At 41.4% G+C, this 12,500-nt stretch overlaps 2 protein-coding genes across 2 annotated transcripts in view; one reads left to right on the top strand and one right to left on the bottom strand.

Annotated features, from left to right (window-relative positions):
* LOC137989990 (acyl-CoA dehydrogenase family member 11-like) overlaps positions 1-12,500 on the bottom strand; it is a 29,134-nt gene that overhangs the window by 12,717 nt on the left and 3,917 nt on the right. The window contains exon 3 of the mRNA XM_068835549.1: positions 11,063-11,162. Within this exon, the coding sequence (XP_068691650.1) occupies positions 11,063-11,162 (100 nt within the window). The remainder of the gene's footprint in view (positions 1-11,062; positions 11,163-12,500) is intronic.
* LOC137990010 (zinc finger protein 862-like) lies at positions 5,186-7,282 on the top strand. Its single transcript, XM_068835562.1, has one exon. The coding sequence runs from the start codon at positions 5,186-5,188 to the stop codon at positions 7,280-7,282; it is 2,097 nt and encodes a 698-aa protein (XP_068691663.1).

Here is a 12,500-nt window from a genome sequence, read left to right as displayed (position 1 = left end):
ATATCAAAGTGTTTTGGGGGAGGGGTGGTGTAAATTTATTTGGAGGAACGAGGAGAACATGAACCAAGCAAATTACGTAATAACACGGTGCGCAGCGTTAAGGACGAACACGACGAATTAAAAGCAATAGCGTGAAGGTTTATTGAACAGAAATGCTCAAAGTTCCTATAGTGGTACAGCCTTGCAACTTGAAACAACGAGAATATATTTAAAACGAGGGTAAAAAAAAACGAGAGGTAGATCACAAAGTCGTAAGGACGATGAAAGTCGGTTCGAACTGAAAGGCGATAAAAGCAAAACAGAAACTAATTTTAGCTAACTACCTAAAAAAGTAACAAAAAGGTATATAGAAGGCTGAGGTAAACGTTAATAATTTCAAATAGCACATCAATGAAATACAACAACGAATGAGATCAAAAGAGGTTATTAACAATCTATAGAATATGATGATAGAAACTTGACAATGATCACATCAATGTAGATTGATCAAGAAATCCATGCTGAGCACTAACGATTAAAAACTGATTGAAAACTAGATACCAAAGCAAATATATTTATAGCATAACACGAGTTAAACTTAAACCGACACTAAATACTGGAAAAAACTAAAATCAAGAAAATATTAAAACTTACTTTGGTTTGCACACGCACCAATGCTAGTCTTGACTAAAAGCTCTATAGAGAACTTGACGATGAGCACGAGTGTAGATACAACTAAAATCCAGGTGGATGAAGGAGTTGACCGCACGAAGTCTACACTAGAACTGAACTACTGTGGAAAGCACTAAAACTTATGACTAGCAAAACGTGCCTGCGACAACTGAGAAAACATTACGCATTTCCTATGCGGGTGTTAGGGGAAGGAATTTGCAACCATTATAGCGGTGACTAAACGTTATCTATGAAGGTGATAATCCTTAAAGAAATACCGAAACACGTACTAGCGATAATGTAAAAAATAAAAGAGAAAACATCACGTTTCAAACCAACATTCCGGCCCCTTAAAGGCAATACTGCAGATAGCCTTTACAACAAGAAGCAAAGAATGGTTTGAACCATGAGGTTGACTAGACTAAGAAACTAAGTTAATTAACAATTATTCCATGAGCGAGCGTTGGATATGAGACGGTAAATAGCCAACGAGGCGCGTAGCGCCGACTTGGCTATATCCACTCTCATATCCAACAAGCGCGAATGGAATAATTGTTTTATTAAATTCCTTAAACTCCAATAGTTTAGAAGTACGAAATACGAGAGAAAAAAGCGAGAAAATCCTAGCGAAATCGAAAAAAGTTGATGAAGATGCGATGTTGTGTAATACCTCGTGGTCAGACAGACGCAGGCTCATCACAAAAACATTTCTTACCTTTTCTCGTATCTCTAAGCTTCGAAAGTGATCCAAACTTTCCACAAAAACATTTTTCTTTTGCTTTATACCGAAAGAAATTTCGCTTTCTGGCGTAAACGTTTTTAGTTTAGCAATGCTAAGCGCAATCATTTACCATATAAGGTCAAACTAAGGTATATGAGCTGATAACCGAGATTGAGTGAACCAATCAGAGCACGAGAATTGCATTATCCGAGGTTGAGAATTTAATAATAGCTAATAAACAATTACATAATGTCCGATAAAGTTGAATCCACTTGCAATGGGGTTTTTTAGAGTTCACTGTTCATACTAGAATACTTACTCACTGTTACTTGGAAATTCAGCTGCCTCTAGTAGGACTATTATGTTGATTGGACGAACCAGCTCCGATGTAACGCTCTTCAGCTTGACAGAGCGTACTAACCCATCTCTGCTGTTAGTATTCACCTCCAGGACCCGACCGAGTGGCCAGGAATTACGTGGTTTGTTGTCGTCGAGTACCAACACAACGACATCTACTGCAAAGTTTCTCTGCTGCTTGTTCCATGTTTGCCGCTCCTGGAGAGGGTAGATACTCACGTACCCAACGTTGCCAAAACACGTCAGCAAGGTACTGAACTTGACGCCAGCGGCGTTTGTAGTGACAATCGTACTTAGAGAAGATTCCAGGTAGAACAGCAGGACCTGCTTGCAACAGCAACAGATGATTGGGAGTCAGTGGTTCTAGGTCACGTGGGTCATCAGAGAGTTTCGTAATTGGCCTACCGTTTTCTATGGCCTCAACTTCACACATCAGGGTACTTAGACCTTCGTCGTCTAGCACTTGTTCCTTGGTCAAAGCTTTTAACACCTTGCGCATGGTACGGATACACTGTTCCCACACTCCACCGTGGTGGGAACCAGTTAGAGGGTTAAAGGTCCACTTGACAGTGCGTTGAAGAAGATAGTCGTGGATCTGAGTTCCAACAGTTGATTGCATTTCGAAGCTCCTTCTCACTCTTTACAAAGTTGCCTTCGTTGTCAGAACGCATCTCTTCGGGTAGGCCTCTTCTTGCAATAAATCTCCGCAAGGCATTGATAAAGGACTGTGTCTAGTGACCTCACGACTTCGATGTGAACTGCTCGGAGAGCTAAACAGGTGAATACAACGCCATATCTCTTGACCTTGGATCTTCCACGACGGACTTCAAAAGGACCAAAGCAGTCAACACCTGTAAAGGTGAAAGGTGGTTTACACGCGCGATCTACAGGCAGATCAGCTGTCTTCTGTCGACCTGTAGGGGACTGGGTTTTTCTGCAGGTAAAACACTTTTGTAGCACTCTACGTACAGCGGCTCTGGCATTTACTATCCAGTATCTCTGATGGATAAGGGACAGGGTGTACTCTACGCCTGAGTGGCCAGAAACGAGGTGATAGTAAAGAATGATCAGTTTGGCCACGTGGTGATCCTTTGGTAGGATGATCGGGTGTTTGGCATCTGTGTCGAGTGATGCACGTTTCAGACGGCCACCAACACGCAGAAGGCCTTGAATAAGGCCGGGGTCGAGCTTGTAAATGCTGCTTGACTTGAGGACCTTATGTTTGCTGGTGCTTGGTGGAATTGTGCTCTTTAATCCTTCGTACTCTTGCGCGAAGAACTGATACTGAACGTAATTAAGGATTGCATGTTCTGCTTCACGCAACTGCGTCACGGTAATGGGGCTGATCTTGCTTTAAAGGCTTGATTTGTGGAGATTCCTTGGGCTTTCTGCTCTTGATCAACTTGTGAAGGTTACTCTTGAATCGCACTATCCAGGCAATGACTTTCTTACGGCGCGACCAGGAAGAGAATCTTTCGATGATTTCTGCGACATGATCGAGAGTGGACGCACAGAGTAAGTATACACCCTTGTCTGTCTTAATTTCGGGGTCGTCATCTGCAATCGCGCTTGCCATGCCTGCTGGTCTTTAAGGCCACATTTTGGGAGGCGAGGAAAGAAGGCTGGGCCGTTAATCCAGCGTTGAAGGGAATCTGCTGGCACGCCTTTGGAGGCATCATCTGCCGGATTATCTTGTGTGTTTATGTACTTCCACTGGGAGGGAGAAGAAGCATCGTGTATTGTTGCAACACGGTTGGCAACAAAGGTATGAAACCGCTTGTCTTGATTGTCAATGTACCGGAGAACGCAGGTACTGTCAGTCCAGAAGGAAGACTTGGTTACTGGCAAGGTTAGCTCGTTTCGGGAAATTCTATCCAGTCTGGTTGCAATGACGGCTGCTGACAATTCCAGGCGAGTAATTGTCAACTGGTTTAACTGGTTTAATGGGCGCGAGCCTTGATTTGCCCCTGACGAACGTACATTTAACAGCACCACTTTGGTCTGAGATTCCGAGGTAGGTAACGGCGCCAAAACCCTGCTGTGATGCATTGGAAAAGTGATGAAGTTGGCTTGAGGTAATATGTGCAGAGTTAAATGGCTTAAAGCAGCGGTCTTTTTTCAGATCCTTGAGTTTAGGAAGTTCTTGTAACCAGGCCTGCCAACGGCGCAAGTAGTCTTCAGGTATCAGATCGTCCCAGCTGAACTTCTTGCAGCTCAAATATTGAAGGATTAGCTTTGCGTTCAGTATGAATGGTGCCACGAGCCCCAGCGGGTCATAGATTGAACTGATTATGGACAGCAAGCCTCGTCTTGTTGCTGGTCTGTCCTTCATTACAATGGTGAAACCAAAGTGATAAGACGATACTCCTAAAGCCCTTTCAATGGGGAGCTTGTCGAAATCTAGGCTCTTGACTTGTGCAGTTCTCTCAGACTCTGGCAACGACCCAAGTACCTTCTTTGAACTCGACAGCCATTTGGTGAAATGGAAACCGCGTCTTGCTAACAGCTTGCGCAATTGGTTGGCGAGATTGATAGCTTCTTGATCTGTGGGAACTGACTTCAGGCAGTCGTCGACGTAGAAGTTCCGCATTACTGTATCGACAGTCTGAACGTCCCAGTCTGCCTTGTTCTCTTCAGCTGTTTTCTTTAGAGCAAAGTTAGCGCAGCTGGGAGAGGAAGCTCCGCCAAATGGGTGGACTCTCATTTGATACTCTTCTGGTTGGCTATCTAAGTTACCATCAAACCACCACAGAAACCTAAGGGCATCACAGTCGCTAGGTCGAACTCGGACTTGATGGAACATTGCATCTCAGCTGAAATCGACGGGAACTGGGACAGAGTGTGAATACTAATGGCGGCCAAAAGGCAATCGTTGTTTGCATATTTCACGCCAGTGTCAAAACAAAAGAGGTCAAACCAGACTGATTCCTCCCAAGGTTAGTTGAGGATATTGAAAGGAAAAACCTTCTGTGATTATATCGCTCAAATGTTAATATTATGCTTCGTTTTTGCGCCAATATATTGTGTATCGATCGTCGATGGAATTGAATAAAATGTATCATGTTCAGTTACTTGCCTTGTGTTGTGTCCTACTTCGGCCAACTGATCTCTTTTTCGGCAGAAAGTGTTTCATTAGATAGTGAAATCAGTCAGTCACTTACCTCAGCGAAGGAAAAGCCCCTTCCATTTTCAAAGTCAGGTGAGAGTGTAGCAGATGTTGTAAAACCCGCTACATCCTACGCAAGAAGCGAGATGAGCATCGATTTCTGTGATCATGATTCTGTATTGAAGCTGTTCGGGCCTTCGGAAATAGTCCACAGTTATTACACTTGTAATAAAAATAATTGTTTCAGCCTAACTGAAAGGGAGCAGAAAAAAAAATTCGCCCTAAAACGAGACCGTTTCAAGCACCAGTGGATAAGAGATGATAACTTGGCATTTGATTCATGTACTGGCATGTGGTGGGTGATTTACAAGGAGGAACCAGATGATGAGAAAGGGGGGATGTTTTGTTTGTTGTGTAAGAAGCACAATACTGCAAACCTGAAAAACAACAGCAGAGTATATAACCTCATACCTGCACAGCGCCTGAAAACAGATGCTCTAAAAGATCATTCAAAAAGTGCTCAGCATGCAGCAGCTGTTCAGGCAGAGATGCTCAGCCGAGTGTCAATTTTTCTCAAAGAAGTCGAGGAACAAGTCAAGAGCAAAGATGAAGTCCTACAGAATGCATTTATGTCGGTATACTGGTTGGCTAAAGAAGAAATGGCCAACAAGAAGTTTCTATCACTTCTCACACTTCTCCAAATGCTTGGGCTTGAAAACATGAAGCATTTTCGTCATCGCTCCTATGGGTCAACTATTGAGATTTTCTTGACTCTAGGCAGAGTACTGAAGCACAGAGTGGTTGAGGCGCTAAGGAAATCAAAAGCATTTGGTCTATTAGTTGATGAGGTAACGGACATTTCGGTGATGGAACAGTTGATAGGTTTTGCTCAGTATGTCTCTGATGATGGAGAGGCTATGGTGAAATTCCTTTTCGTCGACAATGTTTTGGAGGGCTCCTCTTCCGCCAATGCTGAGACAATCACTAACTGCATCTCTAACAATCTGGACAAATGTGAACTTGACGTTCAGAAGATGATGAGCCTAGTAAGCGATGGCGCCAAAGTAATGACTGGCGAAAGAACAGGTGTGGCCGCCCGACTGAAGCAAATCAACAGCAAGCTAATTAATGTGCACTGTGTCTGTCACAGACTGGCCCTTGCTTGTGCTGGTGCGAGTGATGAGACAACATACATCACACAAGTCGAAGGAGTCCTTTTGCAACTCTGGAAGTTTTTTGCTAAATCGCCTAAGCGGACTGCTCTTTTGGTGAAAGCACAAGAGTCGTGGTGCAAGATGAAGCTATCACAAAAAGCAAGGTCTGTTGTGGCGAAAAAGGTGCGAAAAGCTTGCAGAACACGTTGGCTGTCTACAAGCAATGCTGTAGATGGAGTGTATGAAGACTTTGTTCCTATCATACAGGCTATCAATCTCGCAGATGAAAAAGATGGCTTGGCGACGTATCTGCTGTCCAAAATGAAGAGCTTTAAGTTTATTGGTACGATAATTTTATATATTTTGAAGGCTGTCCTTCCAGAGCTTGCTGCATTAAGCAGAGTATTCCAGCGAGGTACCGTCAACTTTGGCCATATCCTACCAGCTATCACCTACACTACTGACAAGCTAACGAAGATAGCACAAGACAAAACCCCCATCACCCAACTTCAGATTGATATTCAGGAGAATGGACGGCTCGGTACCTGTGAGTTTAAAAGCAATGACCACGAGATACAAGTTCTTCGCAACCTTCTAAAGAAGTACACGCAAGCCCTCAAGGAGAACATTGATTCTCGTTTCAAGGATGCGATGCCAGTGGTCTGTGCATTTGCCATCTTTAATGCAAATGCCATTCCAAACCGTGGAACAGCAGAGTTTTTAAGCTATGGGTCTAAGGAAATCGGCACATTGTCAAACCACTACTTTCCAGGTGACAAGGAAGCTCAGCAGCAAGTGAAAGCAGAGTGGGAGAGGTTAAAATATGATCTTCTTTTGTGGAAAGCGCAGATTCCTCAGGAACTTGACAACATCACCCCAACTGAGTGGAGTCTGAAGAGGCTACTTTCCATGCGCACAGAATATGGCCACTTCTACCCTAAGCTTGTTTGGATTGCAGAAATCATTCTTTCTCTTCCTATGTCAAATGCATGGCCCGAGAGAGGGGCTAGTGCTGTTAAGAGGGTAAAGAGTCGACTCCGTAGCAGTATGACTAATCAGATGCTGGAGGCGCTGCTGCATATCTCCATCAACGGTCCACCTGTCCGTGAAGCACAGGAACTTGTTAAAGAAGCTGTTGAGGCCTGGAGCAACGCAAAGAAAAGAAGGAAACTCCCTCCCTCTGCAAATCCAGGTGGCACATCTTGTGGAAACTTGCAGGGTGAAGTTCAAACCATTCTTGTGGACTCTGCTGTCCAAACCGATATCCAGGTCCAAGAAGATGATAAAAGTTGAAGAAGCAAGTGTGCAAGCAGAGGTGGAAGCTGCTGTTGAAGCTTTTAAACTTGGAGACCACCAAGCAAGTTATGATTCGGATGATTCTGCTTTCGAAAGTGAAGATGAATACTAAGCACTCGATCGCTATTCTAGGGACTCGTCCTTTCTTTCGTAACAGTATATTTTGAAATTACAATATAAACAATGGAAGAGATTTTGCACATTCTACCTCGTATTTAGGTTTGGGACATGACTTTTAAAGTGGTACTATGATCAAAAAATCATTTCCTTTTTTTCTTCAGATTTTGAAAGCGTGTTCGCTTAACACCTAACTGGCAAAATTTTGAGCTTTGAGTTTTATCCAGAGGCTGTTTATTTTGAGTGTAAGTTTTGGATTTCATGGTCCGCCATTACTCACGTTCAAAACTGGCCGATTGGACCTCAGAGGGTTGGATCTAGAGAAAATGACGTCATTTACTCACTAGCTTAAAATTTCAGCGTGTAAACGCAATTTATTTTATATGCAAAACACGGGTTGAAAAGTCTGAAAGCCCGAAACTCCCGTGCTGCATATTAATTAGGCCGCGTACACACGCATTGCATTCTTAAACTAGTGAGTGTTTGACGTCATTCTCCTCGACCCAGCTCTCTCAATATTTTAAAGTTAGTAATGGCGGACCAATAAATAAGAAAATTCCAGCTAGAATAAACAGGTGTCTTTTTAAAATCAGAACTTAAAACTTGGGTGAGTTATTGTTTAGTTAACATAGTTTTGAAATCCAAAGGAAAAACAATTTTTTTTTTCGGTCGTAGTACCACTTTAAGTAAGACTTGTTCCGCAAGTAATTGATTTGTAAAATTATGTTTCAATGGGTATAATCAAGAAGGTTTGTTATGGTTAAAATGTGGTAGAAAGTGTTCAAGCAGTAAAAGGCCCGGCTCTTGAAAGTCTTGAAAATCAAGTCGTAAATTAAGTGGCTTCAGACTGATATAAGTGATATACATACATTTTAAGTTGCTTCTGTGTTTTTGTAATGATATATGCGACTAAAATATAAGATAACCATGTTTCTCTATAGAATAGAGTAATTTTGTTTGATTTAAGGATTAACCCTGAGCTAAAACTACATTAAACTTAGACCATTTTAAGGATACCAGTTGTGAAAGTGTTAAAAAGTAGCACCTCAATAGAAATAGTTGACTGTGATTACTTTATTGTCACATAATTCTCTTCAAATTTGTTTAAATTAGTTGACTTGGGCGCAAAAAAATGAAACAACAAAGCAACCAAAAAAAGACCTGAAAATGCATGAAAATGCATCCTAAAACCTCAAAATTTTCCGGGGGAGCATACCCCCCGACCCCCTAGGGTCAAAGGCCCTTCAGGGCTTCGGCAAATGTACCCGCCTGTTAGTCTTAAGTATCCGCTTGTGCAAAAACGTATTGAAACCCCTGTTCTTGCGTAATCCTTGCTCAGTAGATCATGCATAAATTCCTTGTATTTTTTGTGCACTACTGGCTCCTTTCTTAATCGTTTGCGCAATAGTTCTGAGCGGCGTTCAGCAATGGTTCTGTTGTTTTGAAGACTCGGAGGATATGTTTTCCAAGGCAGTTCGTAATGGCCATTTTCTAGTTTCACCATTTTTTCCATAATAATTTATCTAGGGCCCTTCGATCGTTTTGAGACATCATTTTTGTTTCGTAGACTGTATCGTTGAATTCCAGGTTGCAGTAGTCTCTAAACTGCTGGTCAAGGGTCTTTTCTACCTGGGCGAAATTCGCAATTGGGGTCTTGAGGGCGATTCTCCCTAACGGGCCGTTTAGCACCCAGCCTAGCACGGTTCTTCTCGCTCGGCCTGAACTCCCTTGGCTGTAGCGCTTGGGGAACATCACTCTCAATGAGCAGCCCGATCTCAGCTTCAATCTTCGAAATAGTTACACCCTTCAGGTATGGCCAGCGGTTCACGTCTTGTTGGTCTGCAATGGCTTCCACTGGGATGGATAGCCTAGATCTTGAGTAAACTTCAGGCAGCTCAACGATGTTTTGTTGGTTGAGATCAGATATCCGCAAGCTCACTAAGGAACACTCGACCGGGTCTTCTTTGCCCTTCAAGGTCATTAGAGTCAGCTTTGTTTTCTTTCCTTTGATATTGAGCTTCTCTAGAAGGCTTTCTGTACAGAAGGAAGTGTTGCTGCCAGAATCCAGAAAGGTCATGAAAGGTGATAAAAGCAAAACAGAAACTAATTTTAGCTAACTACCTATAAAAGTAACAAAAAGTTATAGAGAAGGCTAAGGTAAACGTTAATAATTTCAAATAGCACATCAATGAAATACAACAACAAATGAGATCAAATGAGCTGCTTAACAATCTATAGAATACGATGATAGAAACTTGACAATGATCACATCAGTGTCGATTGATCAATAAATCCATGCTGAGTACTAACGATTAAAAACTGATTGAAAACTAGATACCAAAGCAAATATATTAATAGAATAAGACGAGCAAAACTTAACTTAAACCGAAACTTAATACTGGGAAAAACTAAAATCAAGAAAAATTTAATAGTAAAACTTACTTTGGTTTGCACACGCACCAATGCTAGTCTTGACTAAAAGCTCTCTAGAGAACTTCATGATGAGCATGCACGAGTGTAGATAGAACTAAAATCCAGATGGATGAAGAAGTTGACCGTACGAAGTCTACACTAGAACTGAACTACTGTGGAAAATATTAAAACTCATGACTAGCAAAACGTGCCTGCGACAACCGAGAAAACACTACGCATTTCCTATGCGGGTGTTAGGGGAAGGAATTCGTAACCATTACAGCGGTGACTAAACGTTATCTATGAAGGTGATAATCCTTAAAGAAATACCGAAACATGAACTAGCGATAATGTAAAAAATAAAAGAGAAAACATCACGTTTCAAACCAACAGGTGGGATATTGGAAGGATTGGAATTGTTCCGAATTCCCTCGCCGTTATAGTACACTCAACAAAATTACTGGATTCTGATTGGACGAGAGGAGTTCAATTAATCTCAAATTGTACTCTCCAGGAGTACCAATTAATTTTCTTTCCAAAGTTGTCACAAAGTTTTTCAAAATTAACGGCCTTCAGAAGGCGACCATAAAGCATCCGAAGACTTTCGAACTTTTCTGAAGATTTCCAAAGTTGACCCGAAGACCTCCGAAGATTTCCGAAGTGTACCCAAAGAACTTAGAAGGTGTCCAAGGTTCAAACGAAGTCTTTCGAAGATTTCCGACGTTGGATCGAAGAGTTTCAAAAGTTTCTGAAGTAAACACAAACGGATCGGAGGAGAGAGCTCACCGTTACCACGTTCTGATTGGTTGATCGTAATTTTGTTGAGCATACTATATAAATAAAGAATCGGACAACCTTCTCGTACAATTCGTAATTAACAGGTACTAGTGATTTTGAAAGTTCTCAAGTTCCACTTGCCTTTTTGAAAGGCTCGTGCAATTTTGAGAACTTTCAAAATCACTTGAACAGTATTAATCACGAATAATTTGTACTTGAGGTCGTGCGATTTCCAATACAAATTTCATGGGCACGGTATATTTTTAATAGACTTATTTTGCAATGGTGGCTTGAACTTGTGGAGTGATATATTTTGCTTCCTAGCCCACTGCCTAATATCAAAATTATAGTGGGTGTCAAGCACTGTGATGAAACATTTTATTAAATCATTAGCTCTGGAGGCATCCAACTACGCATTAATTATTTGTCCCTATAAAAGTTAATCATAGAAATGGTTGCCATATTAGTTACCTCAATAGTTCTGGCTGCTCCATCAGTCATTGCCAAAGGACAGGAATACAAACCAGATGAAGGGCAAAACATGAAGAGCTTGGCTGCCTGATATAAACGACTGGAAAAAATAAGTGACACAGAGAGTCCATAAACATTCTAAAATTAAAACATGATGCTTCTTAGAGTGGTTACTTAAGAAATGGAAGCTACTATAAGTTATAATAGACAGCAAGAATTCCTCAATTCCCAAAATTCATGGTTTTAGAGCAACAAATTAATAGTATGAGACATTAAAGAACAATCATACATGCTTACATGAAGACCATTAGGGGTTTATCAGTGTCAATGACACACAATCAATGACAGTGACAAGGGAGCTTAAGCACGAACGTTTTTGAGACGTGGACGGCAACCAGGAGAGAACACTTCATGTTAAAGGCCAGTGGTGTCTCCCACATTTTTATACTAATCATCTCTAATGGAGAAAGATACTTAGTCTCAAAAACGCGTGTGCTTAAGCTCTCTAGTGACAGAACAGAACAGAACAACAAGAACAACAACCGATAAGAATCCCAACTGGCTGGAGGCAAACCACTTGGACAGCTGAGGAGTTGAACCAGGGACTACCAGGATCAAATTCAGGGTGCATTTGAGTTTGCAATAGAAGTTAAAATTGTTGGGATATTTCATGCCATGAAGACAATAATCTAAGTCACTCTCCCCCTCCTCTTCCCCCCCCCCCCCCCATAGGATGTTAAATTTTCTATGCATGCATCCGAAACTGGCTATACAATTGTTTCCTTGTAACAACATTGTACTACTACTACTACTACTTAGTCTATTTATATTGAGCTTTATACAAAAGTTCTAAAGTGCTTAACAATGAAAGAGAATAGAACTTACATTACCTAGGAAATAAAGTAACGTTTAAAAAGATAAGTTTTAAGAGATGACACTGGGGCTACACCTAATATAGTTAGGAAGGCACTTCCATAACTTGTAGGAGAGTGAACTCCAAGGAAGGGACAGTGAAATTTCCCCCCTCCCCACCCCCAACCCAGTTATCCCAAAATATGATGTTCTTCTCACTAAATTTACATCAGCAATGTTTTTCACACCCTTAAGATGAATAATTTTTTATGTCACTCCCCCCCCCCCCCCCCCCCTACCCCCACACAAAATATTGTTGAATTTTCTGTGCACAGATCCCAAACTGAGTGTATCTATAGCTGTTTCCTTTACTGGTGTCATTGTTTACATTTTGTATCATTAACATACAAGTTTGCTCACAGAAGGTATCATGCTGTTTTCTTAGAAATCAACTTCTAAAGGTATTATAAAAAGAACTTGTACTTACACGCCAGTTTTACGCCAAACAAAGATTCCAAATTGCAAATTGTGACAATCAACTGAATAAATTTGATGGTGTTTGTTTCTCAGAGTTTGCAGTAAACTG

The sequence above is a fragment of the Montipora foliosa genome, unplaced genomic scaffold, assembly GCF_036669935.1.
Source record: "Montipora foliosa isolate CH-2021 unplaced genomic scaffold, ASM3666993v2 scaffold_485, whole genome shotgun sequence".
NCBI classification, from domain to species: domain Eukaryota; kingdom Metazoa; phylum Cnidaria; class Anthozoa; order Scleractinia; family Acroporidae; genus Montipora; species Montipora foliosa.
Note: the sequence above shows the minus strand (reverse complement) of the source record. Positions and strands in the feature narration are given on the sequence as shown.